Source organism: Anomalospiza imberbis, chromosome 2, assembly GCF_031753505.1.
Source record: "Anomalospiza imberbis isolate Cuckoo-Finch-1a 21T00152 chromosome 2, ASM3175350v1, whole genome shotgun sequence".
Lineage (NCBI taxonomy): Eukaryota > Metazoa > Chordata > Aves > Passeriformes > Viduidae > Anomalospiza > Anomalospiza imberbis.
This window is the reverse complement of record NC_089682.1, coordinates 24,110,369-24,126,855: the sequence shown is the minus strand read 5'-3', so window position 1 is coordinate 24,126,855 and position 16,487 is coordinate 24,110,369. Positions and strand designations below refer to the sequence as shown.

General features: G+C 34.3%; 1 protein-coding gene and 1 long non-coding RNA gene across 9 annotated transcripts in view; one reads left to right on the top strand and one right to left on the bottom strand.

Annotated features, from left to right (window-relative positions):
- Positions 1-14,880, top strand: part of LOC137468410 (uncharacterized) — a 77,246-nt gene extending 62,366 nt beyond the window's left edge. The window contains exons 2-3 of the long non-coding RNA XR_010995921.1: positions 12,854-12,981; positions 14,755-14,880. This is a non-coding gene — a long non-coding RNA (uncharacterized lncRNA). The remainder of the gene's footprint in view (positions 1-12,853; positions 12,982-14,754) is intronic.
- Positions 1-16,487, bottom strand: part of MYO16 (myosin XVI) — a 366,678-nt gene that overhangs the window by 90,190 nt on the left and 260,001 nt on the right. For all 8 annotated transcript variants that reach the window (XM_068180129.1, XM_068180127.1, XM_068180124.1 and 5 more), the window contains 4 exons: positions 15,923-16,075; positions 15,148-15,348; positions 6,557-6,632; positions 3,761-3,936 (listed from right to left, as the gene is read on the bottom strand). In XM_068180129.1, the coding sequence (XP_068036230.1) occupies positions 3,761-3,936; positions 6,557-6,632; positions 15,148-15,348; positions 15,923-16,075 (606 nt within the window). The remainder of the gene's footprint in view (positions 1-3,760; positions 3,937-6,556; positions 6,633-15,147; positions 15,349-15,922; positions 16,076-16,487) is intronic.

Genomic DNA, 16,487 nt, shown 5'->3' with positions numbered 1-16,487 from the left:
ATACATCAGAATTGGGAGGGGAAAATGAATTTATTTTTTGCTGCTATACTTCCTATCTTTGAGACTGAAATGGCAATAATCATACTAAAAGTGGTCCCAGAATTTAGGGTCTTTTGTTAAACTTTCTACAGAAAGGCTGGCAAAATTATTGCATTCCGGGATTTGGCAAAGCTGTGAGAATTAAACCCCCTTATCAACGACAACCTTTTCACCTCTGACTCTCCATTGCCTTTCTTCAGTCCACTTATCCCATAAAAATCCCTATCTATTGAGTCAGCATATTCTGGCCTACTCCTTTTTCCAGTTTTATAAAAAAAGCATACATATTCTCAGCTTGGCCCACTCAAGCCAAATGCCGTTAAAAATATTGTAGTGCAAGCAATTTTCTACTCACCATGATAAACTTTGGAGCTCTTTTTTATTTCATTTACTAGGATGCAATAAGATTTTAAAGGCAAATTCACCCTCAACTTCAAAACTAAAAAGTAAAAGAGATCTGCTTGTTCCAGTTTTTCGCATGAAAAGAACCACTAGCATGCCAATGACACTTTTCAGTTAAAGTTTAAAAGTAACTGAGGAATGTAACGAAAATAGAATTTTCTCCACCTTACGCATAATGCTGTCACCCCTTCCTCTCGATATTTAAATCAATAGTTCAAGATTGTTTCCTGACTTGGTGGGAGATCTCGGAACAACACTTCAGATGCTAAAATTACTGCCTGCTCTCCCGTGTTACATATGACTTCACATGGGAAGGAAAAATTTGTTTCAGAATGAGACAGAGAAAACAAATGAATGCAAAAAAGACAAAGACAAAAAATTAGTTTAATTCAAACTCTCAAATCTTAGACATCATTAATCTTCATCTATGGGCTTGGGAAAAAGGCTATATCACCCAAGCTGTACCTATTACCCTGTAATATATAGCTTTACATTTGAATCTCTTGTACCTCTAATCTACAAAAAAAAAAAAAAAAAAAAACAAACACATATATGTATTTGAAATCTCTGTTAAGAACCTAAAAATCTCCTCCTAAAAATATCTAAAGAATTTTGCTGTATAAACTCTGAAACAGACTAATTCTTCCAAAGTAAGTGAAGAGAAGACAACAGAGCCAAAATGTGCACCAGGAAAAGATTAGAGAAAAAGAAGGGAGCAAGAGTTGATGTGAGCAAGAGTTGTGAGAGTGTCAATGAAGATATCTTTTATTTGAAAAGGGCACATGGTCTTCATAAGTCACAGAGACTTGAGCTGGCATCCCCAAATTCCTATGACTCCTTTTATGCTCCAAACTTCTGGCCAGCTAACAGATCTGTTCATGTCTGCCTTAGAATGGATGCATTGTTGTCTTGGATCCTACCATGCTAGTGTTAGTTCAAAGAGGTATCCTTACTTCTGCCAGCATGCTGAGCATCAAGAGTCATTTATGGAAAGGTAAACAGGTACATAGCCATAATTACAGACATTTATAGACATTTGTAATTATGTAGACATTCATAGACATTTATAATTATATAACCTAGTATTTAGCTAGGATTGAAGTGACAAGATGAAAGAAGAGGGGGCTCACAACAAAATCCTATTTGACATTAACTTTCTCTAATTCTCTTCCCTGGATATGGTGGAGCCTAGGTATCTGCCCATACACAGCACCATGTGTACCTTCCATTGCATGATTCCTACTGCCTACAGTATGATGTATGTTGTGACTCAAACTTCAGATATAAAAGGAATGTCAGTCTCTGGTTGATAATTTTTGCCTTAATGTCTCTCCTTCTCTCCCTCCTCTATTCTACTATTTTTCTTCTCTTTGTTGCCATTAACCTTTGAATACACTCCAACAAAAATACAGTAGTCATGATTTTCCAACTCATAAAAATTTACATGTTAAGCTGACAAGAAAAAGCCCTTACATTGCATTTGCAATTACAGTAAAAAATAACAAACCCAACATTATTTCAGTCCACCACAGCAGATTTTCAAGGCTATATTGAAAAAGGGAAGGAATTATTTGGGACTGCACAGTTACAGATGTGGGCTTGATCCACAATAGAATTTAAGCACACACTTACTTCCAGCTCCTGCATTGAGTGCCTATTCCAAAAAAACAAGAGCTGCTTTTTGCCAATGGAACAGTTTAGATTGCTAAAGTTCTGTTCCAGTCCTGCAGGGCAGCACAGTACCTTGCTTAAATTAGGCCAACTTAGTATCAACAAAGTGTTCTATCTCACCTGCACAGCTCTTCTCAAAGCCTGTGTTTGAGAAGCAAAGCCATCCTTGTCTCTGCGGACAGATGAATGATGAAGCTCTTCCCACCTTCCAACTAATGCCCAAAGGTTTACAGCATACCCACTCTATCTGAAATTTCTGACTTCAGATATCATGCTTCCCAAAGGCATTGAATATCTTCTGTCTCTCAAGAGAGTAACTACAGGTTAAAAGCTATTCTGGACATGTCAAAACCAGCATAATTGCAGATCCCAACTGTGCAGTGTTTTGCCCTGGTTTGATTAAGCTTCTAACTCAGATATGCTTTTCATGCTTCCTCCCATGTATGGGACTAGGATCTTTTTCACACCCTTAGGAAGCTTCCTTTAGGAAGCTGCTACTGTAGTGGAAAAGCACCTAAAGGCACCTTGTAAGGCCTCAGCTGTTAGCTAAATATAGCCTTAAACCAACACCATTCACTTCATCTTAAGTTTATCCACTGAGATTACTGACAAGAACAGTAGTCGGGAATTATGCTGTTATCAGCAGGGGGACTATAAGGAAAGTCCCATTGCTAAAGCCTTCCACAATGACACATGAGTGCAGGCTTCTTAATCCCATGACAGACTCAATTTTATGCAGCTGTAAACCAAAAATAGAGTTGTAAGATTCAAGAAGCCTGGTGAGGCAGCTGATGCAGAACTTCTTGTGAGAAGTGCGTGCTTCTTTTCTAGAAGAATAAATTCCAAAGCTCTGTCATGAATAAACTCACTAAATCATATTATTTCTTTTCAAGAGAGATGTTCCTTGTGACATGAACAATTAATTTTCTGATAATCTTCAAAGTTTCTCTCCTGCGCCTCTCTCTTTTTTGTTTCTGTTTACGGTTTGTGGTTGGTGTTTGTTTGGGTTTTCTTTTAACTTTTTTGTCTGACTTAGCAGGAAACGAGGTAAGTTCAGAAATGAGGCATATTTGATTTGATTTAAAATTAACTGGGAAAAATTTACTATAAGAGACCATTTAAAATAACAATGGTGGCCAAAATTTACATTTTGCTCTTCATCCAAAACCACACAAAACTGTATTTATCAAACCAGAAATCTTCTCATGTTGACATAATAAGGACATTAAAACTTTATTTTTATACTTCCTGTGTCTTAATTTACTCAACTATTCATCATAAAGTCTTTCAAGGAGACAAAACAAATAAGTGTTCCTATACAGCCAAAAATTGGTAAGACTACATTCACTGCTAAAAAGCCCTAGAACCAGGCAAACCTGGAATGATTCACACTTGAAGGACCTTATCATCTTGTTTGACCTTCTGCTCCAAGAGCCCAAGAAAGAGATTTCTGAACCAGAATTATTAGTGTTTGTAAATGAGAACCTATTCTCACTTTTGCTGCTTTAGTGTTGATACTAAGTACTAAATTATTTAAATAGCATAATGATTACAGAGAATGAAGCAGAGAACAAAATGATTTCAGAAATAACAAAATAAGAGAAAAATCTTCAAGAAGCCAAGAGCAGAAAGAATTCTAAATTCTTACCTTGCTGAGTTCAATATACTTCTTTGCTTCTCCACTTGCACAGGTTACAGATGTTTTTTTACTGAGCAAAGCTGCTTTACACCCTTTGATTTTAAGGGAATGATATGGAGGAACAAGTGATCCAGTTTGTGTCAGTTTGGACTGGAACAATTGATTGATGACCACATTTTCACTAGCTGGAAATAAAGTAATAAAGAAATTCATGAAGATAAAATATAAGTTATAAAATTATATATATCATATTTGTCAGTAAAAAGACACAGGGTTGGAGAGAAATAAACAAGTAAACCTAAAACAAATGGAAAAATCAAAAAATTAGCATTATCAAAGTCACCAAAGAAAATTCAATACCTGAAAATTGTAACGTTATTTTTAATGTATTCAGATCCTGTGCTGAACAAATAGAGGGCATAAACCAAAACCATTCAGACCAATGTGTCTAAACTTAATTGCTTAAGGGATTATCACCTCTGAATTTTGTTCCATTACAGATTCCCTATTTATCCATCTATTAAAGTAATGTATGAGATGAGTTCTGCATAATTTCCTAACATGTAGTATTTAGAAACAATCAAGACACTTGACAAAAATAAATTATAGACACTCATTGCACTAAAGAATTATATATTCAGAAAACATGAGAAGGGATTTTACAAAAAGGCAAGGTGAAGAACAGAACAGTAGAAAATTTGATTTCTCTACATCAAGACCACACTTAAAAACATTTACAGAAAAAAGACAATGGCATACATATATGTTATTACTTGTACATATACTTCCAGGAGATGCTTGTAAACAAATCAAACCTGAATTTTAAGACAGATAGTATACTTTATCCTAATTTCAGTCTAATTATCCTTTATGAATTTATGGTCACAGGGTGTTTAAGATGAACATGATAATTAAATGCAGCTTGTACTGCCACAGCACCAATAAGTGTAAGGACTCATGTGATACATCCTTAACCACACTGAATTCCTGTGAAAAATTTTTTAAGGACTAGAAAACTAGCATTATGATCACATACATCATATGAATAAACAAAAAACCCAGAAACACGAACAGGATAAGCATCATAAATAATAGCTTAGCTTAGCAGGTAAAAATCTTCAGTTTGCTCTTTAATAAATCTTTACAGGCTTCTTACTATAAATGCCATAGATTTTTTTTTCCTTTTTTCTGTGGAGATTGTTATTCCTTACTTAATAGGAACATTAAATTTATGAGGAAGATATGGAAGCAGATAATTGAAATTATTTCAGCACAATCAGTGGGCACCAATACACATATGTTTAAACTGTAATAAGTAAGATTACGACAGGTATAGAAATTAAGTCTTTTGAATTAAAAGAGATACATCCTATGTCAATAGTCTCTTCTGATAATTTTCAGCAGGTATGTTCCACATTCCTACACATATATACAAATTACTTTAATGTTATTATAGTTAAAAGTTTTGATTGAGGAAACAAAATTCAATGAAAATCAAAGGATGCATGCACTAAAGTTATACATTACACAACTTATGAAACTGACTCTGAAGGAAATATGTCACTGACAATCAACAGGTTTTAAGCCTAAATCACTTAAAAAAGAAGGCACTTAGTCCTTAAAGGACTTACATGTTTGTAAATTTTCTGCTCGCAGAATTCATTATTATTATTATTATTATTATTATGACTCCTCCGTTGTATATATATTCACCCTCATCATATTAAACTCTTTATATCAAATCTCATCCTCCATTCTTGCCTTTTAACAGTTGCATAGCTGATTACACAAAACAGCAATGAAAGTGCAGAAGGGACTATGTGAGAGAATGGAAGAATGCTCTCTTGCATCAAACATACTGGAAGTTGTCATACCTTCTCTTTGGTAGATTATCATGTATATTCCAAGCAGTGAGAACTGTAATATTTCTAAAACTACAATCAATATGCTTATATTCAAGATAATTTCTTTCATTTCTTTCTTCATTTGGAATGTACAATTTTTGCGTCTAAAATGCATCAATTATTTTACAAGAGTGCTTGGCTAATTTTACAGTAAAATTGCTAAAATGAAATAAATTTTAACAGCAGGCCTCTATTTCTAATGAAAGAAATATAAGTATATAATATTTTAAGTGGAAAACACTACAATGATTGGAGAGATGACAAATGACACCTCAGGGCGACACTGGCCTTTCCCCGAGGGAAATGTTTAGTTTTTTCCTCTCCAGAAAGGGAAAATTATACAGGTTTTCATTAACCCAATTATGAATAATAAATTAATATTATTAATTAATTAATTGGTTGCATTATTATTAGGCATAATTATGCAATATGCACACTGAAAGGCATTTAATTTTGCATTTCAATGGACATTTATATCTATTCACTGAAAAACATAAGAACGCCCACAAGTTACTGCATTTAGAAAAGTACTCAAGCAGTGGAGTACATCCCACTGCTGCCTCTATGATTTTGGGAGCCCAATTCCCTTCTCCTATTTTCTGAGTTTTATTTTTGCTGTAGTTCATACTTATTGTCTTCTGTAACTCATTCTTACCCATCATATTACACCTTCTTTACATCACATTACATCACAATAAAGATGCTGTATCTTCATGTATCTAAAAGCTTTTAAATTAGAGCAAATTTCAAACAATACTGTATGTAAATACTTCATAGAGATAAGGGTGATTTTACTGGAAATAAAATATATATAAATGTCTCTTAAAACTAAGATGAAAATTAAAATCATGTCATAACATTTTGGTTTATAACAACAGGAACCACAAAAGCATTTACTTACTTTTCATTACAAATATGAGATTTTGTGAAAGGGAATCTTTATTTTTTTCTATCGCACCAGCAATTTCATATGTAACCTATAATAAAATATTATGACATCATTAGTAATGATCAATGCACCTTTTAAAAATCTTACAGCAGTAAAAATGAAGCTATGTTTTTTTCCACTCAACAGTTAAAGGCTGGCATCAAGTATTTTTGGCATTTTCTGAGCGCCTACAGTGCTGACCAGAAGAATTGGTTGTTGAACATTATGTGCCTCTGCAACGATACAGAAATTTCAGTGGACTGATTTTAAAACCTTTTCACAATATAAGGCTTTGAATCAAATATGTACTGTAAAGCAGGAGACCCTGACCTAAACAATGCTCTCCTTGTAGGATGAGCAAGCCACTCCCAGCTCACAGATCTCCTTGTCAATGACACTAACACCACTAATCATGACAAAGCAATCTGAGTCCAAACTCACACTCAGGACAAGTTCCAACCACTGATGTATCCTTTGGAGGTAAGTTCTGTCAATAGATTGTACACAAATCCCATTTACATTTCTAACAACTATGCCCATAAGAATTTTGGGTCACCTCAGTTGCCTGATGTTGTGATTTCAATAACAGACAGCTGGATTGCCCCTGCATCTGTCATCTGACTGCAAATAAATTCTAACACAAGTGGTAGACACATTAAAAATTGAACAAAATCTGAGTTCTAGCCAGAGGAGTTGAGGGTACATCCAAAATTAAGAAATACAACCAAATGTCTCTTTTAATACTGAGCCTATCCCTGAAGACATTGTATACAAAAGGAGCACTAAGAAAATGAGCACTTTTGGGTTTTTTAAATACTTTGTATGGGGGTGGATGAAAAACAACTAGTTAATTTACAGACTTTAGATGCTTTGACTTATATAGTAGTAGAACCCAAAGGGAATTTTTAAGTCAAAAAGAAAGAAAAATATAGATTTCAGTACTTGCATGATTAAGAAGGTATTAATGGGAACTTAGAATGCAGTTCAGTTTTATTTAACTTGGGACCATGTTTCTATCTAAAGCCTTCTTTAATTTTTTGTATTGGATCTATATCCTAAACCCCTTAGGTGTTTGGGGAAATTTTATCCTTGTACATTTAATAAAGCTGTAAATATATAATTAAGATTAGTAACACTAATCAGTGTATTAATTTTCCATGGGGTCACTTGACAGTTACGCAAAGCTATCTTGCTCACAAAAGAAATTATGTGATTAGGAAGTGTATAATCTGTTAGAGTGAGTAATTGTCAAATGATGTAATTACTATGGCATCTGACATGAACAAGGTATAACAAGAGAATTATGGCTCTTTTCCATGAGAGATCCAATGTTATGTATTTTCTAATTGCATTTTCGAAGAACATACAACACAGTTAGCAAACTATTAGAGTTCTTTAAGTATACTATTAAATGCTTTTAGTGTACTCAACATAAATGTTGTGCCATCTTGGTCCATAAAAGGTAATTAACAGAACTTATATGTCAAATCCATAATGCCAGTTCCTAATTGAGTGTCTTGGGCTTTCACTAAATTAGAAGAAGAGAATTAGTATTGGTGGGAATAGTAGGGAAGTATAGCAGTGGGAGATACTATATCATGATTAACTGCCTAGATTAAAACAGGGAGAAGTTTCAGTGTTGATGCTGGGATAATACATCACAAACTTCTGGAACTATGTTCATAAGATATATTTCATATCGTAAAATAGATGAAAGTTAGGGGGATTCCCTTTTATGAAGAAATTGTTAACACTATAAACAATTTTCCCATAGACTTGGTAAATTAATTCACTGCCTAAAGACATGAAATCTGACTCAATGAAATGACACTCTAGGGTGCCATAGTCATTGCCAGTCCCACAAAATAGAAAAATAAATAAGTCCTCTTCCAGCTGCCAATTTTGTTGATTTAATCTTGCCCTCATCAGAGATGGCAAACTACATGTCACCTAAAGCACATATATTTCCCTCAGTTTTCTTCCATTGTGTTTGTAAAATAAACCTGGCCCAAACTCTGAATTGGCTGGCACTCAAGCACAGTGGATAATTATACTGGGGAGACAAAAAGCAATCAAATATTGTATGCTTTAGACAGGAAATGTGCACTTACTTCGATAATGGGTCCAGTATTATAAAACATACTCCTTATTGTCACTTGTATTTATCACAGTTTGCGTTATCTTGCTTTATATGGTGACTTTTAAGGGTAGACAGTGTGCAAACCTATATGTCTATGTTAGCCAAAGGAAATAAGACCTTTATATACCTTCTGAATAGCTGAAATATTTTTATCAAAAAAAAAACAAAACTGTTTCACACTACATTTTATTTCATTATAAGAGAATAAAACAAAATTGAGTTGGATTTGCTTTCCATCTAAATTCGAGTTCGTAAAGGAAGAGAACTTAACATAAGTCATAATGGATATGGCCAAATATTCATCTAGTCTTGAATATTTCAGGAAAACTATTGAGTCAGTCACCAGTTCTCTTCTCAGCTTTCAGGGCTCTGCCCATGAAGGCACTCTCATCCTGCAGGCTGTATCTCATCTTTGTGTTTAGAATCTCTTGACTCGCATTTCCTCCTCAAATCTCTGTTTCCAGATCTCATTAACATTTGCAGTATCTTTTAAGACTCTGTGTCAATGAGTTCCACTAATTACTAAGTTTGAGGAAAAAAAACACCCTAAGTTTATTTGTTTTGAACCTGTTTTCTGCTCATATAACTTAGCACAGCTGATTTTAATACCATAAGAACTACCAGATACAAGCAAGAGATAAAACACTCAGAAAACAGGAGACTCACCCAATATGCACAGAGCTGACTTTGGCAACTGTGTATTCCTCTTATCTTTTTACATATTCTTGTCTCTTTGTTTCATTAATTATCTTCATGCCAGAAAACTGTATATATTTTATTCTGACCTAAAGTATCCTATCTCATAACGTCTCACTTGCTTAAGGGATTTTCTCCAAGTTTATTTGGTATCCCAATATGCTTTATCAACAGGACCACCTTTACACATAGTTTTCATCAAGTCCTTAAAATACTCTTTTTTTTTTTGTAAATAATTTTTGTATCTTGTGGTAGGCTAAAAAAGCTCATGTTTAATGGCAGTTTTGGCAGAAATCCTAAAGCAAGCTAGGGAAATGCCACCTGGAATATTAAGAACAATTTGGCTGCATTCCCAGTTAAAAATGAAAATTTTATTATTTTAATAGCAAAATGTAACTGAGAAACTCAGTTTTCCCTGTGATGTAAATTTTAGGTAATAAGAAAATAATTAGTTCATGTAGCAAAGGAGAAATTTTTGAGAACATGTCCAAGGACAACTTGGTGCACAGAGAGACACTTGTAGTTGCTAATTTTCTGCCAGTACTTGAATGTGAGTGATATGCTTGCATCTGCCATTTTTTAAGTATCACTGGATTTATCAACCTCCCAAAACAAATTGTTCTAAGCAATGAGTGAGCTAAATAATTTTATAGTCTGTCAAGTCTTATTCTAACACTGTGATAGAATAGCATTTTGAAAGAAGGAAGTATTTAGAAACAAAATAGATGGGTGGGGGAAGGTGTTTTACCATTTTCTCCAGTAAGTGAAAATCCCAAATCAAGACTACTTAAAGAAAGAAAGAGAGAGAGAAAGGGAGAAAAAGCAAGACTGTCTTGCCTGTGTGAAAACCAGAATGTCAAGTAGCCCTTATATGCCTTGGTACAGTTTAGATTAGATTGATTTAATTGTTGTGTCTAGGGATTCAGCCTGGGGGAAAAACAGTGAAAATAAAAGCATCCTTATTGATTAATCCACCTCCTTCTGTCTTTTGATTTAGAGGTTCAGTTTCAGAGTCTGCCTGGGATATACAAGGCATTTTAGAGAAGACTGCCTTGGTGAAGGTGAGCTGACAGCTGAGAGGTATTTTTGATATGCAGGTAGTTGAGAAATGAGAGACATTGATCTGCACTTAAAGGAACATTACATGCACTGGTTTACAAAGCAAAGAACTTGATCTTTAGGTCTGGTCAGTTTATTACAGTACAGAAAGTCAAAACTGTGGCAAGGCAAACAGCAACAAGGGGCTTATTTAGTTTGCAAATTCAAGTTTAATTTAAACAGCAGAAAGCTTAAATTATGATAATGCATTATTCAGATAACATGAACAATGTGGAAAATACCGTTATGTTAAATATGACTATTAGGTAAAGCTGTGTCTCTTGGCACTGTGCTAAGACAATATATTTCTGATTTACTTAGTTATATGTTAATTCTTCCACAAAATTTTAAAAGATAAAGAACTTTGAGTCCTTGAGAAAGTTCAAAGATGGAAATGTTCTTCTTCAAAAATCATGGCTATTGATATGTCTGACAGTTCCAAGATATAATTAATGTGAAGCACTTCCTTATGTGAGAGCCCACAATGCAAATATTAATGTTGTCAATAAATGAACCTAGACATTCAGTATTACAGATTCTTAGGATAGTTTCAGCTGGTGGTCAGATGCACCCATAAAATGCTTTGCCACCTGAAGACGAACTTGCAAGGTGCTGCATGTGCCTCTTCCCCCACAGATAATCTCTCTGAGAAGCATCTCAGGATACCCACAGTCATATCAGGCCTCAGAAACAAAGCAATGCCCTAGATGAGCAGAAATTTTCTGGAACAAATCAGACTGCCAGTATTCACAGAAATGTGTTAAACAACCTTCAGATAAAGCCTTTCACTAGGATTATTTTTTTTTAGTCATAAAACCCCTAAATCATTCTGTTCTACCTCCTGCCTGAACAAAACAGATAAGCTTTTTGTCTTACAGCACTCAGATACCAAGACATTAAACATCTCTTTAAAAAGATGCATAATGTGTCAAGGCATTGTAGGATTCTGTTCAGCTGTAAAATTAAAACTAGGAGATAAAGTAAAACATTTGATATAATAAAGTACTGATGCTCACAGTGGCCTTTGCTAAGCATGTGTTCATATGTGTTCATAAGCAATATATCATATTGCCCATGCAGAAAAAGACAGATTTAATCTTGTTCAGGAATAATACCAAAATTCAAAAGAAATGAGGCAAAATTCATTTTCTCTCTTCCACTGGATCATTCTGTCACATTTGTGTAAAACCATATTCATTCTCAGATTCCAGCAAAATACCTGACCCCCATGTTGATTTCTTCCATATGCAGAAATTAACTTGTGCATATTGTTCCTTTTTCTTCCCTCCAAAACAGAAAAGAAAATAAGAAAAAATCCAAGGTTTCTCAGAATGGTATCATACATGCAGACTTCCTTGAAGTATTGATTCAGTCAGAAAATTATGGATTCCAAATTATTTGGATTTCTTTTCCTCCTTACATGTTACTTTGAGCCTTCTGTGCATTCTTTGTCTCAATTCAACATCGTGCTTTCTTTCTTTTACTTCTGACCCATTCAGTCTTCTCTTTTTCTCTCAGTACTGCTTTTTCTGGGATAGTTTAAGGCTCATTATGCTTGGATCAATAATACAGCATATTTAGTCTTAGGAAAAGTTGCTGAGCAAGAAACTTAAGGAAATGCACAATACCTCCCAGTTCATGACATATTCAATTAAAAAGACTTGATACTGGAAGATAAGATAATTTTTCTACCTCTATCCTGACACAAAATTTCACCAAGTATGAACATATTAGAGGTCTTTAAAACTGCATGGACACATCTGTATCAGCTGTAATTGTCTCAGAATATAAAGCTGGATATATCACTTCTATTCACAAAAAGTTGTTTGTCAATCTCAGTTAAATATACAAAAGTAGATCTTTTCAGTGAGGAAGTATTTTTAATAGCTGCATTTTCCACTTTAAATGCACTTCTGACTTGCTAAAATAGCTACTGCAATTGTCTGAGTAAAGAAATGAACCTAATTAATTCTGGACTTTGACGTACAAGCATACACTACTTATGAAAAGAAGCCCAAATTACAAAGGTCATAAGTGGTTCATACCAAGGTCCAACACAGAATATTACCTTTTTTTTTTTTTTTGATGACTCAGAGTAGCTCTTTAACACTGGCTGTGAAGTACATTGCCGTTAAAGTGTTACCTAGAGAAATCAGGATGCCTATCTTCACACAGACCCTACTGCATTCAGTGTGATTTCCTCCTCAACTGCCAGCCTAGACACATCACCTGAGCATAGATGATTAACGCTAGAAATGAAGATGGTCATGTTTTATTGCCTGTCACAATTTACTGGTAATTCTTGCTCTACCCTCTGGGTCTGATTCATCTTCCAGTTATACTCATGTAAATACAGAGGAGCTTTACCAAGTTAAAGGAGTAAAAATCAGTAAAATATTGTGGTGAGAATAAAATAAAGACCCCTTGTTTAAAATTTGGAGATCTCTGAAGGCAAAAATCAAGGGTAAGATCGATTTATACTTCACTTATGTTAGACACATTTAATTGATATCAGACTGTAAAAAAGGGTCTCAAAGCTGCCAAACTATATTGATATTTTATATATGAAATTCTTATTTTTGAGTGCCAATAAATCCTGATATACTTAAAAGTGTCATCCTTTAACAATTTTCATAAAGCATATCTCACCAATTACTTCTACAAAAAGTTACTAAATGTAGTAATAACACAATCTAAAGAACAGCATTAGCAGTTTTAAAATCTGAGTTTTTCATATTCAGGTTCTCAACATACGAAGACATAGTAGTTTCAGAATAAACTGAATTTGTGTCATTTAGTACAGTCACACTATCATCAAAGTTTTATATAAATACATATAATGAAACACTGGCGATTTCAGTCTATGATAGCTAGATAATAGTCTCACAAGATACCAAAAATGCAAGTGTCTTTAAGGATTTAGCTCCATTACTATTAAGGCAAGCAGAGTAAAGCAGTTGCAAGAGAACTTTTCTGTTTTGGCAGGGCTAAGCATTTTACTGTTGTAAGGATGCAAAGAACAACCTGACTGGAATAGTTCCTTGGCCAATGTAAATCAAAGGATCTCCACTGACTTCAAAAGAATGTGTGGATTTACATTACTTCGAGAGCTGTCTGTTAGTTCATGCTTTTAGATTAAATGTCATTACTATTATTAGGAAAAGGTCAAACCAAGTGTCTACATTATAAAACAAAAAATCTAAACAACCATGCAAGACTAAAACACATGTTACTAAAAAGTGTCCTCTTTACCACTTACAGTTTAACTTTCAAAATATGAAATATCGGTCTTTACAAATCTTCTGAATAATAAGACAAATCTTCAGATAATAAGACAAAAAATTCTTCAATTTTGAAGAAATTTGCTTAATATTCTGGTTGTGATTTTAATGTAGATGACTGTAATGCTGCTGCTGCCATGTCAAGTTTTAGGATGTGGAACCTTTTTGAGCTCTTATGATAAAATTGTATAAGCAGAACGGCATTAAAAATACTTATGTAACAAGTATTAAAAAAGTTTATAAATTAAAGTAGAAATCTGAAGTTCATGGTCAGTTCTTTATTCCATTACTTGAATTCCTAGTAATTTTCACAAAATCTTGGTTGTACTGTTATCTAACCACTGTGTGCCCACATTCCTACTGACAAGTCCCAGTAGTGGAGGTATTCAAACCACTTAACTTTGGCAAATAATTTGATTCTAAGTAGAAGGCTTTGTGATGAATGAAGAACCTACAGGGAGTTATTCAGGGTATTTGGGTTAGGAACTTAAACAGTACTCAAATAGTCCTTTCCCTAATAACCACATTTCTCTCATTGGGCAGGAACAAACGTGCTTGCGTCAAAACACAACTCCAGACTTCCATCAGCAAATGAGGAGTCACAAAATAGATCTGTCCCTATTTATAACACTGTCAAATTATTAAAAAAAAAAACCCAAAAAAAACCCCAAAAAACTATCCCTTTAAACTCATATCTAACTTTCTTGCTTTGAGTTGTACTTGATTGTGGGGACAATTCCAAAATGAAGTATTGGAAAGAAAAGGGTAAGAAGTCTATTTAAAAGAATTGATTACGCTATTCCTGTGAACACTGCAGGCAGAAGAATATAAAAATATTAATCTAATTTTACAGTCATGCTGAAAGACATTTAGCATATTCTGGGGTTTTTGTAGAAAAAAAAAATTATGACTACTAATAGAAAAACTGGGGGTTTTGGTTTTGACCTTTTTACCAGATTGATACTGGTAGCCCAGGTATCTACATATACAGCAGAGGAGCTACAGGGAACCTGTACTGTTCTGGAACCACATCTATATGCAGAGTGGAGCCAACTAGAATGGCATTAAACATCTATGCTGAGGGTTCTGAATCACCCCTTTCTACATTAAATGCTTACAAGGAAGACAAAATTTAGGAGCCAGAACTAGGTAGCCCATATCCACATGTTGTGATGTAAGCTACACATTTTATACACTAGACATGGCATTGAGATTCTAAGTTGTCCTCTGAAAATTTAGCACTTGACAGTGAAAACCTATTTATAGCCAGGAGTTTGAGAAGCCATGTAAAATTTTGTTTTGTTTAATTCTTTAATTAACTGCATGTAAATGATATTCGAACAACTTACCCTCCCAGCATAATGCATAACAGTGAAGGTGGAGCCCAGATCCTTTGGGGCAAGGTTACCGTTTCCATCTTTTGTGGAGGAATAGACTGTATTTGTATCTGATGTATCCAGGTAAGACTGAATGCGTTTAGAAAGACTCTGTTCCACTGACCAAATAGATTGGCTTTCTTCATCCAGCATTGACAAAAAGCCTGATGGTTTCTGAAATGAAAAATAGATTTTTCTCATTTTATACAGGAGAAATTGAATTTCGGTTGTTCTTTGTAGAGTAGCACAGCTTATATTTTACTAAACAAAAACATAGATCACCTCAAAAAACAGGAAAAATAAAAAAAATTAAAATTTTTTGGTAAGTTTTCAAGGCTGGTCCTTCTATAGGAAATGTAGGGAACAGTTTTTCTGTTGCCAAAAATAGTCACTATTAACAATCTGTTAGAAACTGATTGCATTACTTGCTTCTTAGAAGTTGTCCAGAAATCAGCTTCAGGCACTAAAGAAGCTGCCAGGCTCAGGACAGAGCCTCGTCAGCCTTACGGCAGCACAGTCGCCGTGCCACGACACACAGAGGCTACACGTGAATCAGTACAGGCTGCATCTTCCTCAGCCCTTCCTCAGTTCTGTTACTAAGTTCTGTGAGCCACTGAGATGTGGCCTCTTTGACCCACAACCTTGTCTGAAGATTCATAAATTGGAAAATGCAAGCAAAGTTTGCATTAGCCTAACATGCACAGATTATGTATAAATATACATGGTGTAAAATGGATCTGGAAACTACCTGAAAGAAAAAATCCATGACTGCAGTATGGTTACCAGGAGAATACACTGTTTCCATGGCAACTCCCTCTTGTACACATTCTGCTTGCTCTTGTAGGAAAAGCACTTCATTGATGTACTGGTGTATCTTCTCATTGGTCATGTTGACACACAGCTATTGTAAAATGAAGAAAAACTAAATATTAGACTTTTACTGGATAATAATCAATGTAGGTTTTACTGCATGTCTAATATTGAATTTGAAGAAATCTCAATCCACAATATGGTATCTTTTGGTAGACCACAAATTTAGGAAGACCCTAGGGAAATTTAGATTTTAACAATAATTACTGTTAAACTGGGAATACACAATTTTCTGCCTGCACAGTTCATTTTGAATTCCACATAAGAGTTATCAAATATCAGTATTATCAAATACAGTGGAAATTTACACTAATTCCATTGAATGAAGAAGGATAATTCTAAATATCTATTGGTATATTTAATATTCTTCTGCATTTTATAATCAGGAAGGTTATACAAATACAATGCGCTTTTAGAAAAAAAAAAAAAAAACTACATATTTT